We start from the raw sequence: 23412 nt of genomic DNA on the forward strand, positions 1-23412 counted from the left end.
ACAAGGCCATCTGGTCACCCCAGATTTCCCACAGTTCCTCCATGCAAACCATGACTCTCTTTTTGCTGCCCTTCTCATGCTGCTTTCACCTCCTGGAATGCCCACACTGTGTTCTCTGACTGACAAGATCTCACTAAGCTTTCAGGATTCCCCTCACTGGTGGGCTCTCCTCCAAGCCTTCCCTGCCCCTACCCCACTCCTGCCTACAGCACCAGGTACACCTCCGGGACGCTTCCTACCATCTGGCATTCGTGCTGAGTATGCTGGCTTACTTCTCCGCCCCCACCCCCACCCCTGGTCCTGTTCTCCCCACTCCTCTGCCTGCCAAGCTCATCAGTGAAGATGGCCTCGCTCTCTGCTCTCTGTCCCTGTGCTCTGGATGAGAAGGATCAAGGTCAGCAGGACAGTGAAGGAAAACACAAAATAACACTGGTTGAAACCAATGTTTAAGTTGTGACGGTTAATTTCATCGGTCAACTTGACACCAGTTGCCCAGATATTTGCTTAAACATGACTTTGGGTGTGTCTGTGAGAATGCTTCTGGATGAAATTGATGTTTGAATCATTAGATTGAGTGAACAAGGTTGCCCTCTCCAATGTAGGGGGAGCTTCTTCAAGTCGGTCTAGGGCCCAAATGGAACAACAGGCAGGAGAAGGGACAATTTGCTCTTTCTGCCTGACCTTTGAGTCAGGACATCAATCTTCTCCTGAACTCAGACTGGAATTCCACCACTGACTGTCCTGGGTCTCCAGCCTATCGACGGAGTTCATGGGACTTCTCAGCCTCCATGATCACGTGAGCCAATTCCATATAATAAATTTCTCTCTCTCTTTCTGTATATATAAATACACAAACAGATCTAGATCAAGGTGTAGACAAATATCTCCTCTAGGTTCTGTGTCTCTGGAGAATGCAGAATAACACAGAAGTCCAGACCGTGGCCACTCTTCAGTCATCAGAGACCCTGACTCCATCCCCCTCACTTCTCCACCATCTTAGCATGGAGCCTCCTGGTCCAGGATGGCTACTAAGTTGTAGCCATCAGGTTTGTGTTGCAGGCAGCCAGAAAGAGGAAGGAGTAAAAAGAAGGGTTTGCCCCTTCCTTTTGAAAAGAATTCTCAGAAGCCCCACATGATCCTGCATTTACCTGGCCAAACCTACCTACAAAAAGGACTGGGAAATGGAGATGTTCGGCCAAGCAGCAATGTGCCCTGAAACACCTTATTATTAAAGATGATGAGAACAACTAATGTGGGGTGATTAGAAGCCTCAGCCACATGCTGGCAAAAACAGACACCCACAGGACATCTTCTATTGTTGCAGCAAATTGTGTTACAGCTCAGTTGTAACAGCAACCTCGATCCAGGCAAAAGACCAAGCAGCACTCTGAGGGTTGAAGAACTCAGGTTTATTACACCGGCAGGCCCAGAGGAGTTAACACTCCAAGCTCTGGGACCCTGCCTGTAGGTTTACACAGGCTTTTATAGGCTGCCGGTCTACACTTTGCAACATCATATGCAAATAAGGTGTAACAAAAGTTGACTAATTAGGAATGAGCTTTGTAGAAATGGACCAATCAGGAGTGATAGAAATGGACAAATCAGGAGTGAGCTCCCTGCAAATGAGGTGCTACAGATGGACCAATCAGGAGTTAGCTCAGAGAACCAATAGAATCTTAAGGATAAGTTCTGCTTTCCTAGAAGCAAGCCGTTTCAGAGGCAAAAAGCAAGATAATGCCGCTGGGCCAGGGAACTGGATGGTGTTGGCAGGAAAGTAGTGGCCCAGCCTGGGGGTCCTGCTGTCTTTTTCATGGGGCTTCCCATCTCACTATGTGTATTAAAGGGGGGCTCAGTCATCATCAAAGATCTATGGCCCCAGGTCTTGTGACAACTGACTGTAGGTCTGGGAACGTTTCCAGGTAATTCAAAAGCCCCTCTCTTGGTATCTCCTTCCTCCTGCTAGATATCCAAGCAGGCTCATCACAAAATACCAACTCTCTCCCTGAGTTACTCTATAAATGTGATGTTAGCTCAATTAAAATGCCAACAGGATTTTTTGGAAACAAGAAAAACTGACTCTAAAATTTCTATTGAAATCTAAACAAGCAATAGTAGTCAAAAATAGACTAGAAATCTGAAACTGACAGACAAAGGAGTATAGGGTATGATAAAGGGTTTTTCCAATCAGTGGAGAAGAATACTGCTTCTAAAGATGTTAATAGTCAACTGGATGGCCAACTGGGGGAAAGCTGGATTCCCCTCGAAACGTATCCTAGAATAAATTCCTGATATATCAAATATTTAAATGTAGTAAATGAAATAGCAAACTTGAATTTTTTTTGTAAACTTGGAGTGAAGAAGGCCTTTCTTAGTTTGACTCAAACCCCAAAGGCAGAGACAAACAAATGGATAGATTTAATTCGATGAGAATAAAAACAATTTCGTGCTTAAAAAAATGCAAGTTAACACCAAAAGTTAAAATACAGATAGGGAAAAGCATTTTCAACTCATATCTTTATACGGAGCTCCCACACATTGATAAGAAAAAGTCTAACAACCTTACAGGAAAAAAGGCCAAGGACACGAAGAGACAATGCACAGAAAAGGAAATATAAATGGTCTTGAAACATAAGCAAAGTTGTTTCACCTCACTTGTAGTAAGATCAGTGCAAACTGAACTGAGATACTAAATCCAAAAATGAGCTAGCATTCTACGCTGGCAAGGATGAGGGAAATGGGTTCTCCTGTGTGCTGGCGGTGGTATACGTGGATAAAATGTCTGCAGAGGGATCTGGCAATATTTGTCAAAAATTTAAAGCCTATGTCTTCTGAGTCAATAGATTCCTCTTATCCTAAAGATACACATCTGCATGTACAAAAATTCTTTACAGTGTAGCTTGTGATGAGAAAAGATTGGAAGCTGCCCCATGTCCATTAACAAGGGACCTGTTAAATACACCATGATTCATTCATGCAGTGGAGACCTGTGCATCCTGTAAAGACTGAGAGGGATCTTTGGAGCACGGTTAGGGAACGATCACCAAGATATATTATTTAAGTCAAAAAAAAAAAAAAAGCATGAAAAGCATGGCTCAGAAGAATGTGCATACTGTTATAATTTGTGGGGGAAAAGGGAGAAAGAACATATGCATATACATTGAATCTGCATCAAATACCAAGAAACAAGAAGTAGCTACCTCTAAACAGGGAGGTTTAGGGCAGCGGAGGGGGAGCGAGGGGGAGACTGGCTCACTAGACACACTATCTTTTAAATTTGCATTTAAATTTAAATTTGCATATATTATATTAACTATTCAAAATGTCATTAAAAAAATATAGCAGTTGGGTTTAGATTGACAGAGAAACCAGGTCCTAGCAGAGCAGAGCGTTATTGAAGACATGAGAAACAACAATCAAGTGAAAGATACTCTGCACTAAAGAGAGAATTCAGTATGTGCAGAAAGAGCCAAAAGTCAGTTAGTTCAAGAAATGATGCTGGGACAACTGAAAAGCACACGCGAAAGAATGAAGTTTGATCCTTACTTCATACTGAATACAAGAGTAACTCAAAGTGGATGAAAGACCCAGATGTAAGAGCCAAAACTATAAAACTCTTAGAAGAAAACACAAGGGTAACTCTTCATGACCCTGGATAAGACAATGGTTTCTTAGATATGACACCAAAAGCACAAGCAACTGAAGAAAAAAATAAATTAGACTTCATCAAAATTAAAATCTTGTACAGGGGTGGGTATAGCTCAGTGGTAGAGCACATGCACAAGGTCCTGGGTTCAGTCCCCAGTACCTCCATTAAAAAGATATTAAAAACTTTTGTTCTTCAAGGGATAGCATCAAGAAAGTGAAAAGACAACCTATGGAAATGGGAGGAAAAAATTTTAACCATACATCTGTTAAAGAATGTATGTATGTATGTATGTATGTAAGTATGTAAAATACATACAGAATTCTTACACTTAAATAACAAAAAATAACCCAATATTAAAATAGACAAAGGCTCCAAAGAAGATATACAAATGGCCTACACAAGCACATGAAAAGATGCTCAACATCAGTAGTCATCAGGGAAATGGAAATCAAAACTACAATGAATATTCAATACCTTGTAATAACCTTTAATGAAAAAGAATATGAAAAAGAATATATGTATGTAAATGCATGACTGGGACATTGTGCTGTACACCAGAAATTGACACATTGTAACTGATTGTATTTAAATTAAAAAAAAACTACAATGAGATATCACTCACATGACTTAGAATGGCTGTTATTAAAAAGTCAACAACAACTGTTGGTGAGGCTGTAGAGAAATCAGAACCCTCATACGCTGTGGTGGGACTGTAAAGTAGCAAAGCTACTTTGAAAAACAGTCTGAGAGTTCCTTAAAAAAAAAAGGTAAAACATAGAGTGACCCAGCAATTCCACTCCCAAGAGAAATGAAAATATATATAGACACAGAACATTGCACTTGAATATCCATAGCATTTATTCATAATAGCTAAACGTTGGAAACAACCCAAATGTCCATCAAATGTCCACTGATAAGTGGGTAAACAAATGTGATATATCTATACAATGGAAAGTTGTTTGGCCATAAAAAGTAATGAAGTACTGATACCTGCTACAACACGGAAGAACCTTGAAAACATTATGCTAAGTGAAATAAGCCAATTATAAAATACCACATATTATATGATTCCATTCATATGAAATGTCCAAATAGGCAAATAGAGAGAGAGAGAATGTAGATTAGTGGTTGCATCAGGTTGAGGGAGCAGTGGAGAATAGAGGGGGTGATAGAATATAGGGTTTATTTTTGACTCATGGAAATGTTCTGTAATTGTGGTAATGTCTATACAAGTTCATGAATATACTAAAAACCACTGAGTTGTAGACTTTTTTTTTAAGTAGATATTTTCTTTTTCTTAAACATTTTTATTGAGTTATAGTCATTTTACAATGTTGTGTTAAATTCCAGTGTAGAGCCCAATTTTTCAGTTATACATGAAAATATGTATATTCATTGTCACATTTTATTTCGCTGTGAGCTACCGCAAGATCTTGTATATATTTCCCTGTGCTGTACAATATAATCTTGTTTATCTATTCTACATATGCCTGTCAGTATCTACAAGTTTTGAACTCTCAGTCTATCCCTTCCCACCCCCTTGAATTGTAGACTTTAAATGAGTGAATTGTATGACATGTGAATTACACATCTATAAAACCATTACCAAAAAAATATTTGAACAACTTTAATAAGAACAAGATGCTATCTATACCTATCTATAGGTGCTGGTTTTGTAAAGATGCCTGCATCATCTCCATGAGAACAATTGCATGGTGTGTGTATACACAATTGCACATGTAAAAATATGTCAGGAATCTCACCCAGGGTTACCGGAGAGCAAGGCAAATAGGTAGGAGGAAAACTTTCTTTTTCACTTTATGTATTTCTATGTTGTTTGATTTTTTTTACAATGAGCATTTGCTATTTTGTTAGTATACATTAAAAAATAAGAAAAGATAAAAATTGAGCTCCTTTACTGATATCTATCTGTTATGGAGCCCTTGCTAAGTGCCATGCGCTGTTCTGACCTCTTGATGCACCTGATCCCATCTCATCCTCAAAAGCCCCTTACACAGCCCTGCCCAGTAAGCATCTTCTCTTACCGGGTGGGAAGACTCAGGAGGTGAGGGACTTAACCAGGCTCTCTCACACAGGTGAGAGGCGTCCCAGCCTGGGAGCCAAACCCTCATCCCGGGACCCCAAGTCTAAGCATTCCACCCACTCCCATTGCTGGAATACTATTTTGTCATTTTCCCCAAATCGACCTCCTGGGAGTCTACTTCAGCAACGATGGATGACAACAATAACCCAGTTAAAGTGCACGTATAAAATAAACCAGGTTTGTGCGACAAATTTCCTAGTTCACCAAAATGAAGCAAGAGCCTAAATAACACCAAAGGAGGCTCAGAGCAGCTGGTGATCAGGGTCCAAGGCTAGACTGATTCTTGTCTTTAAAATGTTCCAGTCATTTAAGTATTTATTAGAAATTCAGCATCACTGGGGAAATGGGTTAAATGAGTTAAACAAACTAAATACCACAATTCACAGTGGAAAAATATCCAAAACTACTTGTTGATTACTGTAGTTTCTGAAGTGAGCAGGGAGGTGGCATTAATGCTAGGCAGTGTGTGCCTTCCTGGGAACTGGGAACTGGGAACTGGGAACTGTCCTCAGAGAGACATCTTTTCTCCCTTGTTTTGAAAAATGCTCCCAGAACACCTAATAGTGTCTCAGTGTTTTTCTGTAGAAAGGAATACAAAAGCAAACTAGCCTTGTGGCTTTTTGTTTTTTTAATTTTTTATTGGAGTGTAGTCAATTTAAAATGTTGCGTTAGTTTCTGGTGTAGAGCCTAGTGATTTGGGTATATATATTCCTTTTCACATTCTTTTTCATTGTAGGTTATCACAAGATGTTGAATATCGTTCCCTGTGCTATACAGTAAGACCTTGTTGTTAATAGCCTTTGTGTTTTTAACTGTCTTAAATAAAACTTCTCTCAATCTGCTACAAGCATTAGCACTTTTTAAGAAGGGTCCCAGTATTATTTATTTGCTTGTTTGTTTATAACTGTGAAGCTATTTATAAGTGTTTCTTAATGTATTCCCGTACCAGTGCCCAAGTACTGGCTCACCCTGTGGCTCTGTCCTCTTCTCTCTGCACTCTTTGTCACATCCACAGCTTTAGCTATAGCTTTCCAGCTCCTTTCCCCAGTCCCTATTTCTTTGCTGAGTGCTTAGATGTCAAATCCCAGTGGTGTAGTCAGGAAATTTTCATCTTCAAATGGCTTAAGCCAACTACAATTGGCTTAAGAAAATAAGAAGTATATTGGTTGGTCTAACTGAAAACTACCTGTGCAGCTTCCAGGCTGGCTGGATTCAAGTGCTCAGTCAGTGACAGCAGGACTCAGTCTCCATCTCACGGGTCTGATTTCTTCTGTGTTGGCTTCATTCTCCTGCAGGCTGACCCACAGGAGTGACAAGATGGCCACTAGCTGCTCCAGGCTGACCTCTCACCAGCTTAGCAGCCTTAGTAGGAAGAAAACTTTACCTTCCCAACTGTGTGTCCATTTCTGAATTAATCACTGTGACCTCAATTCTGGAATTGAGAGGAGGGGGACTCAATCCTATTGGAACTAAAAGGACTATGTGTGGGAAAGAGGATATTTTCCTAAAAGGAAAACAGAAGATGTGTTTACAAAATAAGGAAGAATAGATGCTGAGTAGCCAAAACAACAGTTGCCCTGCATCTCCTGAACATCCCCAGTGGTAAATGCAACGCATCTGCTCCCCAACTCTACCTCTCTGACTGTATTCCCCATGTTCATTAAAGTTATGATCAATGATCTACTTAATCAATTTGAAAACGTGGGGACAGCCAATTACTCTTTTACCATTTTCTCTTATTTCTATTTCTGAAACACTGCTAATCTGCCCTTCCCTCAACCATGCCGGTGCCTCTGCCCTTGTTTGGGATTTTGAAACCTCTTGCCTTGACTATTTCACTGGGTTCTTATCTTGTTATTCTGTCTCCATTATCTCCTCCTGAAAACCACTCTCTACATTGCTGCTAAAATAATCTTCCTAACGTAAAATTTTGACCCTGTTTCTTTCCTATGCATTTATCATTTTGTTGGCTGTCCATCATCATGTTATGCTTGGGGATTGCCCCACATGATGGACCCTGGTTGACATGGGCAAGGAACTCACACTTGGTCAGTTGGATGCACCTTCCCCTGACCTTGACTCTAGAGCTCTTAGCACAAGGATGATGGGAGAACGGACAAGGTGTTCTGTAGCTCCAACTGTGGCAGCTACATCCAGTTTCTGGTGGCAGCAAGGGCAGTCACGCTAACCAGAGCACCCAGCATCCAACAAGGCTAGTGGTACACACTGCCATTTCCATGGCCACAGCCATGGCATCCTCCCAGGCCTGTTCTGTTGTGTGACTTGGGCTGTTTCTCTGGTTTCACAGCCCTTGTCCCTGTTTTTTATCCAATCTGCTTTCTCAGCCTACCTGAGATGTGGTTTCCCTTTCCATGTTTCCTTTTGAACTTAGACAGAGTCAGCTCTGGGGTTCACAACTGTGAACGCTGACTGAGTCACCCCTACACGGCTCTCCACTTACCTGCTGTCCACTTCACAGCCCTAAGTGACCAGACCAGGCCCTTCAGGTCTACAGGCCTTTGCCCCCACGTCATGCCCTACTTCACATGATAAAGGCTGCCCGACTCAAATGGCCCCTCTTGGCATCATCTTTCTTCATCCTGTCTCTCTCAATAGCCCAGTGGGCTCCCTCCTCTGGTCTCTGGCCTCCCTCACTCTCCCCAGCCTCTGAACGAATGCCTGGCACCTTGTATCCATGTGTGTCTGTCTCCTGAGAGGGTCACAGAGCACCTCAAAGCAGCAGGCATGCCATCTTTCACACCTTGGTGTCTCCTACCCCAGAGCCTGGCACAGCAAATATCACCCAGTGAGCCCTCAACAACACCTTGGTCAACAACCGAAGGCTCACACACCAGCAGTCAGCCTTCCAGCCTACACTTGCTGAAGGGGCAGCGTGGCATTCTCGCCTAATAAAGCATGTTGGAAAGTGTTTAAATGCCTTGGAGAAACATGCTTAGTACGAACTGTTGCTGACAATTTCTTAGCATCTCCCTTTGGGCATCAGTTGACCTGCTGGAGAACACTGTCTCCCGAGGTTCTTGGGAGCTGGAGAATCTCTGGGTCTGAGGAGCAGAGAAGACTTGGCTCTCTCCCTTGGCCACTGTGGTGGGCAGTGGCTGTTCACTTCTGCCGCCTCCCTCCCACCTTCTTCTGGGAGCAGCCCTGTGGTTTTAAGGCTCTACGTCTCCCCCTACCCTTAGTCTGCATGGTCCAACTGGGACGCGGCAATTTGCTCTGCTGAAGCTGAAACTCGTGTCTGGCTAATCAGAGCACAGCACTCCTTCAGGCAAGAGTGGCTGGCTTTTCTTAGACCAGTGTGAGTTAGGTTTGCTACCACCTGGAGCCAGAATGTTTTTCACTAGATCAGCCACCAGACTCAGCAAGGGCGCTCAGCAAGATAAAGTCAATGTGTTAGTTACTGGTGTACAGCACAGTGATTCAGTTATATATATATATAACTGAATATATACATGTATATGTATATGTATGTATATATATATATGTATATATATATATACATATATTCTTTTTCATTATAAATCAACTATACTTCAATTTTTAAAATGGGGAAAAAATTAAAAATAAAACCAAAAAATAAAAACAAATTTAAAAATTCAAGCAGAAATTTAAGATCAAAAATTTAAATTAAAAAAATAAAAGATTTCTGAGGCAGGAGGGTATAGCCCAGTGGTAGAGCGCATGCTTAGCATGCACAAGATCCTGGGTTCAATCACCAGTACCTCCATTAAAAATAAATACATAAATAAACCTAATTACCTCCCCGCCCTTTAAAAAAGAAATCAATGAAACGGAAAAACCAACTGAATAAAATCAAGAGCTTTTCAAAAAAATATTCTGAGGTATCTTAGAGAAGGCTTTAGGAAAGATTAAATCAGCCACTGCTCAGAGCAGCTGGAGGGCGGGTGGGAGCTGGGGCAGCTCCCAGCATCTCCCTGCAGCTCTAGGCACCCCTACTCCAGTCAGTCATTCCTCCAACCCCTAACCCCCTCCCCCTTCATGAGTTGACTGTTGGCATTCACCTTATCTTCCCCTTAGGGCACCCCCAAATAAACCCACCTGCTTAGAGGCACAAAGTAGAATTTAAGGAAGCTTCCATAGGGAGGGAGGAGATGGCTTCTATCACATACCCCATCACAAGGGATTCGTCTTCCTCATGTTTGCACAACCATTCTCCTCCCCACACCCCTCCCCGCCCTCCCTTTCCACTCCATCCCCCCACCGCCACCCTCCCCATCCCCCCAGGGGCCCTGCCTCTGTCCTCCTTACAGAAGCAAACACTTTCCTATTTTCTCCTCAGGCAGTGAACTTCTCCCCATTGTCTCAATTCCAGGCCAAAAATGTGCTGCAGGCTCCAAGGCATCACTGGGTTAGCAGTTCTGAGCAAGCAAACGCTGCCATGCTCTCATGTATGTTAATGAGTTCTCAACTACCGCCAGCTACCGAGCCTGCTGTCTCCGGATCTTTAAAAGCACTGTTTCTGAGAGTGAAGCAACTTGCCCTTGGCCACAAGGCTGCTGCAGCCGGCTCGGGACTCAAGCCCACTCTGCCTTCGTGACCCAGAAGAAGCTAAGAAAGCCGCGTGGCCCAGCCGTGTGCGGATGGGGAGGGAGGGAGGCGGCGGAGGGCCCCGCCAACACTGGGACTCATTTCACCAGACGTGGAGCAGGTGTCGGAACACGTTACGGCTGTAGGCAAAGGGACAGGAATCTACGTTATGGAGTTTTTCCTGAGAAAAATCATTGGAACGGTGATACGTTTCGGGAAATCGCTCCGTCTTCCAACGTGTCCCGTTTGTCATGGTGATTGTTGCTGTTTTCCAGGCAGCTTGACTTACTGGCAACATGAGTGATGCCCGCCCTGGCGTGCAGAGACGCAGCGCGGTGCTGCCCTTGTTGGTCCTAGCGTTTTTGCAGGCTGTCAGATCTCACCAAAAAGTGCCCCCCAGGCCCTTTCTTGAACCCGATAACCTTGGGCATATTTGAGAAAATGCTTTGAGGATTGGTCTAACAGAAGCATGTGTGTCACTTTATGGCTTGGGGACACAGTTTGGGGTGGAGATTCAGAGCTGGGGTGTGAATACTAACTCCTCCCGCCTCCATAGGATCTGTGTCGCTGAGAAATTACTCAACCTCACAATTCCCAATTTTCTCATCTATAAAGTGGGGATGACAATAATGTAATAGAAAAGACCAAATCTGACTCCATATTAGACTCTGTTCCTTTAGCTTTAACCACTGTGCCCTGTTTTCTAGGCTTGGTCTTGCTAGCTCTACATTCACGTAAAGATAACAAGTTGCAGAATAGAGAATAACATTTGTTCTGTTGGAGGTTTTGCAGGAGCACTATGACCTGGCCCACGTGGACAGCTGCAGAAACAAAGAATTCCTACATCAAGAAGTTTGCAACAACCAACCACACAACCTCCCCTGTTTTTTGTTTTGTTTTGTTTTTTGTATTAAAGGAGCCTGTATTCTGCCTAGAGCAGGATGGTTCTCCAAGACATTAGTCTGCCATCCTCTCAGTCTGCCCACTTTCCGAATAAAGTCGCTATTCCTTGCCCCAACACCTCATCTCCCGATTTATTGGCCTGTCGTGCAGTGAGCAGAACAAGTTTGGACTCGGTAACAATAACACCTTCCTTGCGGGACAGTTATGAGCATAAAATGAAAGAATAGAAGCAGCAGAGCCCACCCAGATCCTGGCACACCGTGAAGCCATCAATAAATGTTAGGGATGATTATGCTTTATTATCAATCCTGAGTGTCTCCTTGTTACACAAGGGACGTATGTTACTTTTCCCATCAGGAAGAAGTTGAAGTTTGGTTTGTTAGAGTCTCTGCAGTGTAGCAGCAGCATCTGTCTTTGGCCTTTCTCTGGGGTCCAGCAGTTCTGAGAAGGAAATGACTGCTGGGTATTTTCACTTTGCACTTCAGCTGGAAGGAGAGGTGACGAACAGCACGGGAGGCACATCATTTGTACCACAGTTCAACTCTGGCCTCCAATTTCTGAGAATTTCCTCTTACTATGAAAGTCTCCCTGGGTTTTCAAAGAAAAATAGCACACATCATCTCCTGTCACTCCCCACGTATGGAGAAAACCCAATAAGCCTCAATCGGACCCAACTTGACCAACCTGTCGAACACTGAACAACCATCATGGACTAAGCAGTGGGTCACGTGCTCTGCCCACACTGCCTCAGTCAATTCAGTTAATTCCCAGTCAACCATTATGAAGGAGCACTTGAGTGCAGAGGTGGTGTGGCTCCATGGCTCGGGATAAGGACACTAGACCCCAACCAACTAAATGTGAACCCCAGCTATGTGACCCTAGGGAAGTTACTCAACATCTCTGAGCCTCAATATCTTCATCGGTAGCACAAAAGCAGTACATGTCTTTTCCGGTGTAGTGAGAGTTTAGAGATGTTATTAGCTGAAAGAGACCAAGAACAGTGACTGACACATAGGAATTACTTGATAAATATCAGCTGTTATCGTTTCTGCACCCACTTAGTGGCAGAGTAAGCAGGGCGGGCATCTATAATTGGTTCTGTCCAACATCCATATTCTTAACTTCTGGATACCACACCCCAATTTTAGTTTTGATTTCCTCCTTCATTCATTGTACAGAGTCTTGGATAGGCTGTCAGTCAAATTACTCTAAGAAAGACATGGATGGCCCAAGAAATGCCAATCAGATAGTCTTTCCTGGAATTTGACACTTAAGGATAGTGACAAGATGACAGAATATGATTGAAAATCTAGGAAATCATCTCAGGAACAACATGGACCAGGCTCGCCATTCGTTCCTGCTACCTAGATCTCCAGATCTATTCTGGTCACATCTCTCCACCCCATGAGCCACCTCCCAGAGGTGTACAAATTCCAGAGGTCATTTCTGTAGCTTGCAAGGAACGAACTCTAAGGCATCCTTCAAGAAATCTTCCTACTTCAGCACAGACCCGTGTTCCAAGTACATAACCATGAGAGGAAATTTTAAAATAGGAGCACTCTAAGATAGAATCAGATCAAAAAAGGGGTATATATTTGAGGCCAGAAACAAGATAGGAATGCAATATTGTAGACTGTACAGAAGCTGCAAGCCTGCTGAGCACTGGTGCTCAACGCAGTCAAGATACCAAGCAGCATGGCTTTTTTGCAGGTAAAAGGACTAAAAATATTCCATGGGAGATAGAGGACTGGCTCCAATCTCTACTTAACGTCAGGTGTTGGGATGTGGTGTTGGGATGTGGATCAGGGCTTGGAGCAGTGATTTATCTGAGGTTCTGGATCTCAAGAGACGGCTGGACAAAGAACATAAAATTAATCAAGTCCACTTCGTGGCTTCTTGTCTGGGCCTAGGATTTCTCTAGAATTACCAAAGAATAGAATCTGTAAAGCCCCATTATAATGCTTAGTCCTAGAGGGAAGTAGATGTGGTTTAGTGAAGACAACTGCAAAAATGAAACACTGATGGACAAGGCAGGAGAGAGAAGAGAACAAGCCAGAACAGAACAAAACAAAAGTCCTAAAACTTCCTACTCAAACAAGCCAGCAAGTCAATATTCCATAACATAAGGGAGAATGCAAATACTGAAAAAAGACAGCCAAGAAAATTAACAATTGGAAGAATAAATTCACTCCAGACAAAATTAAGCTCATAAAGCAGTCTGACAAATATTCCAGAATTATTATAAGTCACACGAAGAGATTTTAACAGCATCTGTTAAAAATAAAATATATTGCTTTTAAACAGGCAGAAATGACAAATGCATACTAAAATGAAATATTAAGTAGATATGAACAATTTAGAAATCTTAGAAAAGTATAGTCATTGAAAATTTTCAAAATCTACTAGAGCCACCGTTGATAGTTTGACACTTTTTTGAAAACTAAGCATGCTTCTGTCTTACAATCTAGCAATCATGCTCCTTAGCATTTACCCAACGGAGCTGAAATGTATATCCATACAAAAACCCGCACATGGATGTTTATTGCAACTTTATTCATAATTGCCAAAACTTGGAAGCAACAAAGATGTCCTTCATAGGTGAATGGATAAATAAACTGTGGTGCATCCAAAGAACAGGATATTATTCAGCGCCAAAAAGAAATGAGCTAACAAGTCAAAAAAAAGACATGGAGGAACTGTAAATGCATATTACTAAGTAAAAGAAGCCGATCTGAAAAGGCTACAAACTGTGCGACTCCAACTATATGACATTCTAGAAAAAGCAAAATTATACAGACAGTAGACAGAGTGGTTGCCAAGGGTTGGGGGCTGGGGGTGTTGAGAGGGATGATTAGGCAAAACACAGAGTTTTTAGGTCAGGGATAATACTCTGTATGATACTGTAATGATGGATCTATGCCATTATATTTCTCCAAATCCATAGAATGTACAACACCAAAAGTAATGTAAACTACGGACTTTAGGTGAACTATGATGTATCAGTATAGATTCACCAATTGTAACAAAGGTAACACTCCAGTAGGGGAATGTTGATAATGAAGGAAGCTATGCCTTTGTGGGAGCAAAGGGTATATGGGAAATCTGTACCTTCCCCTCAATTTTGCTGAGAACCTAAAACTGCTTTTTTTTTTTTTTAAGGCTTAATTAAGAAAAAAAAACCTCACTAGACAGGATATATTCTAGAGAGAAACTAGTTGAAGAGAACAACAGATTAAAGTATAGTACTTATGGTTACCGGAGGAAAGTGTGTGGGAAGGAATAAATTGGGAGTTTGAGATTTGCAAACATTAACTACTATATATAAAGTAAATAAAAAACAAATTTCTCTTATATAGCACAAGGAACTATATTCAATATCTTGTAGTAACCTATAATGAAAAAGAATATGAAAATAAATACATGTATATTATATATGACTGAAACATTGTGCTGTACACCAGAAACTGATACAGTGTACTGACTATACTTCAATTAAAAAAAGAAAAAATACATAGTACTGAAGAATTCACCCATGACACAAGATATAGAGAAAAAGAAATTAAGAGGTTATTTGAAAAAGCAGTTATGAGAACTGAAGGCTATTTTGAGGTGTTCTAAAATATCTAACAGGAGTTATAGAGTAGGGAATGAAGAAAATATCAATTTCTTATAGTTTTCTGAGTACAGGTTTTTACCTCCTTAGTTAAATTTATTCCTAGGTGCTTGATTCTTTTGACACAGTTGCAAATGGGATTGTTTTCTTAATTTGTCTTTCTGATATTTTGCTGTTAGTGTAACTAGAGAAACTATAACAAAACTGCAGAAAGTCAAGGGTGAAAACTGTCAGAGAGAAACATAAATTGCTAATAGAACAACAATTAGATGGATGACAGACTTCCCATCAGCAACAATGAGAGCTAAAGACAATGGAATGATGTCTTCCAAAGGGCTGGTAATGAATAACTCTATTTGGAATGTTTAGAAAGCCAGATAAACCATCATTTATGAATGGTAATAAAAAGGATTTTTATACAGGAAAAGACTAAGGATTTACCACTTACAGATTCTCACTAAACCTTTAATTACTAAAAATAAAATAAAAATAGTGATATAGTTATATTAAAATAATGTAATTTCTGTTTAACAATATTATTTTTAGATAAGAAGACCAAAATGGTAGTTATTTAATGGGTAAATAATTTTTACAAAGTTCTTTTGTTCAGGAGGTTAGAAATACCAGATAACTCAAGGGGTTCTGTTTTGTTTTATTTTGTTTTGTTACAAAAGCATACCCTGAAGAACACAAGCCAAAATGAATAAAAATACATATGGCTTCCAAACCAGTGGAAGATAAATTGAATTAAAATTTTAAACGTTTATTCAACAAAAGATAGAATAAATAAAATGGAAAGATAAGCTACAATTTGGAAAATGTTATGTGTAACATGTGAAACTGCCAAGATTAGATTCCATAATTTATAAACCACTCCTAAAACTCTATATGAAAAAGAAAAATACAAGGTTTAAACTGTATTTGTTTGGTTTTATTGTTTTAAAAATACGTAAAGCATATGCAATAAGACATTAGGATTTGATCACTACGTGGTTGATGGGTACACTGATATGGTTCTCATATTCTCCTTACTTTATTACATATTTTAAATATTTCATAATTTTTAAAGAATTATAAAGAACCACAAATGTTATAGCAGGATGAAATATATGCCCATTTGATTCCCAAGTCCTTATCTGAATCACCACACCAGACAGCAAATGCTCAGACCTGGGTTGGTGGAGGAAGGGAATTCTGTGGACATGGCTCTGCCAAGAAGAGATCTTTGCCTCCTTGCTGGAGGAAGTCCCTTTCTTTCCACTGTTCCAAAGGGGCAGAAGATTCCACACAAGTGGTGGATGTGATCCTCCAGTTGGCCTTGGAGTAGGGAATCCAGTCCCCTTGAGTGTGATTTTCTCACTGAGCTTCCCCTGTGGTGTCTGGTGTCTTGCACCAGGGAGCCTCTGGCTGCTGTAAAGGCGTGGGTGGGTGGAAGGACACAGCTATCATTTCTGCCCCTGGAGCTCCATTTCCACTGACTCCTCAGGAGTACTAACTCCCCAGCATTTCAGGCCCTTCGGGCGAGGGAGTTCCATATAAGAAAACCCAGTTCAGCAGTTAGCTAGAAGACAGGTAAGTTGGAGTAGGATTCGGAACATGAGGTGTTTCAGATGCCACGTTCTACATTTTTTCAGAGAATTTAAGCTTCAAAGATACAAATTTAATAGAAGTTCTTCCTTAAGAGACAGTTTGGAAGTCCCACGCAAGCCAGAAACTCGAATTTAAAGCCAAAAAGCACACCAATACAATCGATGTTCAACCCATAGTTGATTACCAAGAACTTCCTCTTGGAGACATCTTAAGGGCATTCTGCTGAATAAAAGAAGTCAACCTCAAAAGCTGCCATACTGTATGATTCCATTTATGTAACATCCTCAAAATGACAAAAGTATAGAGATGGAAAAGATATTCATGGTTGCCCAGGGCTTCATGGGGGTGGGGGTGGGCAGCTGGGACTATAAATGGGTAACACAAGGGAGATCTTTGTGCTGGTGAAATAGCTCTGTATCTTGAATGCAGTGGTAGTTACATAAGTCTACACCCATGAGACAACAGCATAAAACTCTACACATACGCACATACGCACGCACGCACGCGCATACACATCCACAAGGTACTAATGTCAGTTTCCTGGGTTTTACATGTACTGTGGTTACATAAAATGTAACTGCTGGGGAAACTGGGTGAAGGGTACCCAAGATCTCTGTACTATATTGCCAACTTCTTGCATATCTATAATTACTTTAAAATTAAAATTTAAGGGGAAAAAAAGAACTTATTTGTATATAAACAATTAAACCTTTAGGATTTAACTATGAACCACAGACCAAATCTGGCCCTACTACCTATTTTTGTATGAAAAATCTAAGAATAATTTTTATATTTTTAAGTGGTTAAAAAATATCCAAAAAGTGGATGTTTTGTGATACACGAAAATTATGGGAAATTCAAATTCCAGAGACCACAAATGGCATACAGTCCTTAGTCCAAGTAAGTGGTCCTGACTTCAAAGTTGTGGTCCTTCTGAGATTTCGGTGGAAATTCTGAGTTTCCGTGGAAATTCTGAGTTTCAGAATTTGAACTCCCAACTCCCCGACACCAGGAAGCTGTTGGAATCTCTGCTTTTTAGCCTTCTAGCTGTTGCTCTCCACTAGGTTTCTTGAAATCTCACCCATGTTTTCCTGGAACACGGCCATACATATTCATTCATGTATTGTCTGTGGCCACTCCCACCTTACCTCAGCAGAGCTGAGTTGTTGCTACAGAGAGCATGTGGCCGGCAAAGCCTCAGTTACTTCCTATCTGGCTATTTACAGAAAAAGTTTACCAACTCTTGCTGTAGAACATTTAGGATTTCTACTATTTCACTCTTATGAACAGCACTGAAATGGAAAAAAAAATATTTTATTCACTTCTAAGGGCAAATGTGAGGAATGTCTCTAGCATAGAAACCAAGAAATGGAAGCATTTGAATTTTTAATAGAATTGCCTAATTGCCCTTCAAAACGATGGTTTTGAACAGCTTCTGGGAATGTGAAGGGAGCTTATATCAGATTAACCCTCCCGCTGGTAATATTGACACATGCTGGACAAAATGGGAAAAGAACATTGGAGATTAACTAAAAGCAGGCAGAAATTAATGAGATAGGGATCTTACAAGAAGAGAAGCAAAGTAAATGGGCAGGAGGGTGTAGCACAGTGGTAGAGTGCCTACTTAGCATGCACGAGGTTCTGGGTTCAATTCCCCAGTACCTCCATTTAAATACATACATACATACATACATACATACATACATACATAAAACCTAATTACCTCCCCTACACCCCCAAAGTCAGACAAAATGAGAGAGAGAGAGAGATTAGGTAATGTGATCATAGCTCAATGACTTGGGATTTGAATTCAAGCTTTATGACTGCAAAGTGAGAGATACATTCAACTAGCTTTTCCTCTGATGGTGCTCCCCTTAGAGGGCAATGAAGAATACAGCCCAAGTAGAAAGTGTCCAGTAAGAGCTGAGAAATCAGAAATCAGAGTTTAGGGCTGCCAGCGTGGATGCCAACTGAGAGGAGCAATTCCAGGAAGGAGGAAACCACAGCTGGAGAGCATCACAATGTGCACACAAATGTCCTTCAATCCTTGCCTGACTTACAACCTGCAAGTGCATGGGTGAGATTTCAAGAAACCTAGTGGAGGGCAACAGCTAGAAGGCTAAAAAGCAGAGATTCCAACAGCTGCCTGGTGTCGGGGGTTGGGAGTTCCAATTCTGAAATTTAGAAAAGCTTGGTAAACTCAGAATTTCCACTGAAATCTCAGGATCACAACTTTGGAGTAAGGACCACTTACTAGGACTAAGGACTATATGCCGACAGTATTTCTCAGCCTATGTTTTAAAATTATCTCCCCTCCCCACCCATCACCCCTGTTGAGAAAAATTTGATTTAAATTCCTCTGAATGAAGAAAATTAAATACTAAAGAATAATAGTTCATCAGGTAGGACTGAGCTTTGGAGGATCACAAACCATTGGAACATCTATATTTTTCACCCTTACCAAGAACCAATTTTCAACCCCTGCCAGGGGTGGGAGGAGGCAATATTGCTCCTGTTGAGAATGTCGGTCCTAGGGATAAGAGCGAGCCTGAAAAACACTCACTCTTACAAAGCCTGACACCAGGCCTTCACTGGATCAAACTGATCCACCAGAAATCTAACTGCCTTCTTGATCAAAATCCAGCCCCACTTTAGAGGAAGGTAACATAATTCAGAGTCTCTACAATGTATCACCCACAATGTCCAGTATACAATAACCTTTAAAAATTGCTAGACACATGAAGAAGCAGGAAAAAGTGATCCATGATCCAGAGGAAAAAAATGATTAATAGAAGCAAACTCACAGAAAGTCAGATTTTTTAATTAGCAGACAAGGACTTTAAAAGAACTATTATACATTTGTTAACAAACTTACAGGGAAAGCTGGATATAATGGGTGAAGTGATGATGTGAAATTTCTGGAGAGATATGAATACCCTTAAGAACAAAGTGGTAAATTCTAGAACTGAAAAATACAAGATCTAAAGTAAAAACTCATTGGATGGGATAATCAGCATGTTTGGACACTGCAGAATAAAGGGAATACAGCATGGTGACTATAATGATACTGTATTATATAGAGAATAAAATGTTCTCCAAATTTATTATCTTGCATTTCAGCTACGTCTATACTACTATTCATCCCATCTCTTGAGGTTTTTGTTTTGGCAATATTTGGTGTTTTCTAAATATCTGATCACTGTTTTAATAGTCTGTCGTTTTGTCAGAGTCAGATCCCTCCTTGCCTGCTGAAGTTTTGACAGTTCATTTAAAGCTTTTGTTCCATGAACTCCATTTTTACTTCCCAGTGTTAAGTTTCTTTGTAGAGTTTGGAGCCCTCTGTTCATGTGGTCGGTTTTCCCTACTTTGGTGACCTCAGCAGCTGGTTTCCCACCAGCCTGTCCACAGCCTCCCTACACTGCTAGTGAGGAGGGGGCAGTGGGTGGTTGAGCAGGACGCACCAACCACCCAGCTCCAGAGCACGAGGGCTCCCTGTCCAGCCCAGGTGCCTCGTAGGATGCGCACCTGCGAACTGTCACAGCCCAACTGCAGGGAGACCCCAGACCGCTAGATCCCCACAGGGCCAGGAACACATGACATGGGAAGAGCTTATTTCCCGAGGGTAGCAGCATGGTCTTACGGAGAGAGGCCAAGTCCACTTGGTGAGGGACCCTCAACCTCAAGTTCACATGCAATTATTTGCAACTTCATGTGAACTTTGATTTCCTCATGTACAAAATGGGTGTATTCTCAGCCTGCGAAGCCATGGTAAAGGTTAAAAAAAGTATTTAGTAACGTATGCAAAATGCCCAGCAGAGGGCCCAGGCTGCAACAGACACACTATGCATGGCAGCTGTAATTATTTTTTAAATTTATGTCACTTAGAATGCTCCTGTGATACAGCAAATACTCCAATAAGCTATGCTTGAGTAGATGGAACTTAACACTCTATCCTCCAACTCCAGGCTGATTTTTTTCTTTAGGTTGCCCCACCCCAACCGCACAGTCAGTATTTCTGGATCTGCTCCATAAGATACTAATTTCTCCCATAGAACTCTTCTTCCTTCAAATACCATCTCCTCCAGGGAGCCTTCCCTGACTCCCACAACTCTCTGCACTTACCTCCCACATCACCCATAACTCAAGTTGTCCCTCAGTATCCCTGGGGGATTGGTTCCAGGACTTCCCCAAAGTTACCAAACTCCACGGATGCTCAAGTCTCTCATGTAAAATGGCATAGCACGTCCTCCCGTATACTTTAAACCAGTTCTAGATTATGTCTAATACCTAATACAATGCAAATGCTAATAAATACCATGCAAATGCTATGTGAATAGTTGCCTGGGGACCTCAAATTCAAATTTTGCTTTTTGGAACTTTCTGGAATTTTTTTTCTCGATTATTTTTCATCTGAGTTGGTTGAATCCATGGATATAGAACCTGGGGATGAGGTGGGGAGGTTATAGCTCAGTGGTAGAGTATGTGCTTAGTATGCACAAGGTCCTGGGTTCAATCCCCAGTACCCTCATTAGATAAATAAACCTAATTATCTGTCCCCCTCGCCCAAAAAAAGGACCCGTGGATACAAAGGGCCAACTGTAAGCCGTCTACACCTCTCCCCTGCTGGACTCTGAGCTGGAAGAGCCAGCACACGGGTCTTTCACCCTGGGTCCCAGCACCCAGCACAGAGAAGGGGGTACATGAATAAATAATTTGTGGAAAGCAAAACATCCCTCCTGCGCTGCAGGGACACAAAACCAACAGAGGGCTGAAGAGTGGAGATGCCAAGAGACATGCAAACATAGCCTGGTGCTCGGAGGAAAATCCGTCCACTGGAGGCAAATGTTTTATTCCCTACATGTTTAGTTCTCCTTTCTCCCCATTACCTAACCTCTCTCAGCCATCTGCCTCTTATCCCAACTTTACAACATGAAATGACAACAGGAAATCTCTCTTGTGCATTTTTTAATTTCTCTGTTATTCGGTTCTCTACTTTGGTACACGTGAGCTGCAGCTGTATTTCACACAGAAGCTGACATATCTCATTGTGACACGCCCCATAAAACAGAGCACGTATAAATCACCTGGCATGATTTTGCTTCACCTGGTTGTTACTGCTAAAAAAAAAAAAATCTCTATTTCTAAGAGCACAAAAGAGAACATTTCTTGAATCTACAGATACATGAGGACAAGGTGTACAGCCCTATCTGCCAGGATGGGAGAGAGAGACCGAAGATACAGGCCCCCGGGTAGCTGGCTGTCTGCAGAGACATGAAAGACACAGACGGAGAAGCCACACAAAAACTCCAGAGAGACCAGGGCAGCTGGGGAAACAGCCCAGAACTACAGCCCATTTGTCAGACCCCTCTGGCCTTCTCCGCCCTAAAAGGTTCTGAAACAAAGGACAAGATGGCATGATACCCTGGTTGGCAATATCTACTCTTTGGCCTCGATCACCACATGGGTATGTTTTATCCTGGGGCCCCTGACAGCCCCTCTTTTGGGCAGGAGAACCAGCCAGCCCCCAGTGTCCCCAGCGTCCTCAACCAACCCCACGGCAAGACCCAAGCAGGCTCTAAAATGTCTTCCCCTCAAAGGCCTGGAGATTGAAGGCAGTATCTAGAAACTTCTTCAGAGACACCAGGTGAGTATTCCTGTTTCCTGTGGCTGGTGCCGCCGCTGGGTCTCGGCCAACATACCTGGGGGAGAAGAGGTAAGCTAAGGGGTGGGGTGGGGGGGTCTGGGCCTGGCCTCACTGCTACCCCAGGATGGTGTGGGGCCTAATCCTGATCATCCTGATGCAGAAATGAAGAGCCCGAGGTTCCAAGGGGCTAAGTCACCGGCCTAAGATCAAAGGCAGGAGATCTGAGACATGCAGGAGGTTTTCTAGTTCAGTTCCGGCTGCAGAACGAACACAAAGGTTTACTCTCTGAGGTGGAATTGAAGAGGATCCCTGATGGGGAAGCCATTCTGTCCCCGACGATCACAGCGCTAGCGGGGACTATGGGGTCTGACTCCTCGGTTTCCAAGGCAGCCCAGAGAAGGGCAGTGGTCAGTTCTGGGTCACACAGCAAATGGGGAGGGCAGGGCCAGAATGGGGTCTCAAGCCCACAAAGCCCCTCGGGCAGATGCCAGGGTAGGTGGCAGGTCCCCCCGGCACCCAGCTCTGTACCATATGGGCCGTGCCCGACCCAGGATGGTCATGAAGCGCGGGCTGATGTAGTCATAGTAGCCCATGTTCTTGTGCTCCTCCTGGCACCACACCAGCTCCGCGCCCGGGTACTTCTCTGCCTCTCGCTTGATCAGGTCAAAGGGGAATGGGGAGATCTGGGGCAGGCAGGGAGAAAGGAGAGCACAGCCAGGGAAGGGGTCAGGCCCCCCGGAAAACAGCCACAGCTGCTCTCACCGGCCCCAGCCCGGGCGCACTGCCCAGAGCCGGGCGGCTGGCGATGTGGCCTCGCCCGTCACTCTGACCGGGTGCGGGGCTCAAGCGTACCTGCTCCAGGCGCGTGATGGCCACCTGCTCGTCCAAGCCCTGGCCGCTCCGCTCCTTCACCAGGTCGTAGTACACCTTTCCCGTGCAGAAGATGAGCCGCCGCACCTGCTCAGGAGCCTGCGCCGCTGCCTCATCCTCAGGAATCACCCGCTGGAAGCTGGTGCCTGGGGGACAGCAGGGCATGGCAGGGGCATCGGCTCCCAGAGGGGCCAGGGCAGCTGGGCAATCAGGCCCCTGTCCCTGGCACCTCCAGGCTCTCCCTGGCCGCTGAGACAAGCCCCAGACTTAGATCTGCAGCTGCAATAGGAACATCTTGAACCAAACAACAGAGCAGGGGACAGAGGACACCCTGAGATGTCACAGGTGAGGGGTGGAGACAGCAGCTGTAGCCTGGGTCCTGGGAGCATCAAGGTCTAGGGTGATGGGTAGAATGAGGGGAAATGACAGGGAGAGGCCCTGGAGGGGACAGAGAAGGTGATGTCAGCTCCCCATCA

The 23412-nt window shown here is 42.9% G+C and overlaps 1 protein-coding gene and 1 non-coding gene across 2 annotated transcripts in view; one reads left to right on the plus strand and one right to left on the minus strand.

Moving 5' to 3' along the window:
- Positions 1-19245: 19245 nt before the first annotated feature.
- OGDHL (oxoglutarate dehydrogenase L) overlaps positions 19246-23412 on the minus strand; it is a 28735-nt gene continuing 24568 nt past the window's right edge. The window contains exons 21-23 of the mRNA XM_074374378.1: positions 22919-23082; positions 22595-22749; positions 19246-22121 (exon numbers count right to left, since the gene is read on the minus strand). Coding sequence (XP_074230479.1) covers positions 21998-22121; positions 22595-22749; positions 22919-23082 — 443 coding nt within the window. The 3' untranslated portion in view covers positions 19246-21997. The remainder of the gene's footprint in view (positions 22122-22594; positions 22750-22918; positions 23083-23412) is intronic.
- Positions 20879-20950, plus strand: TRNAT-AGU (transfer RNA threonine (anticodon AGU)). Its single transcript has one exon. It is a non-coding gene; the product is annotated as a tRNA-Thr (tRNA).

The sequence above is a fragment of the Camelus bactrianus genome, chromosome 11 (assembly GCF_048773025.1).
Source record: "Camelus bactrianus isolate YW-2024 breed Bactrian camel chromosome 11, ASM4877302v1, whole genome shotgun sequence".
NCBI lineage: Eukaryota > Metazoa > Chordata > Mammalia > Artiodactyla > Camelidae > Camelus > Camelus bactrianus.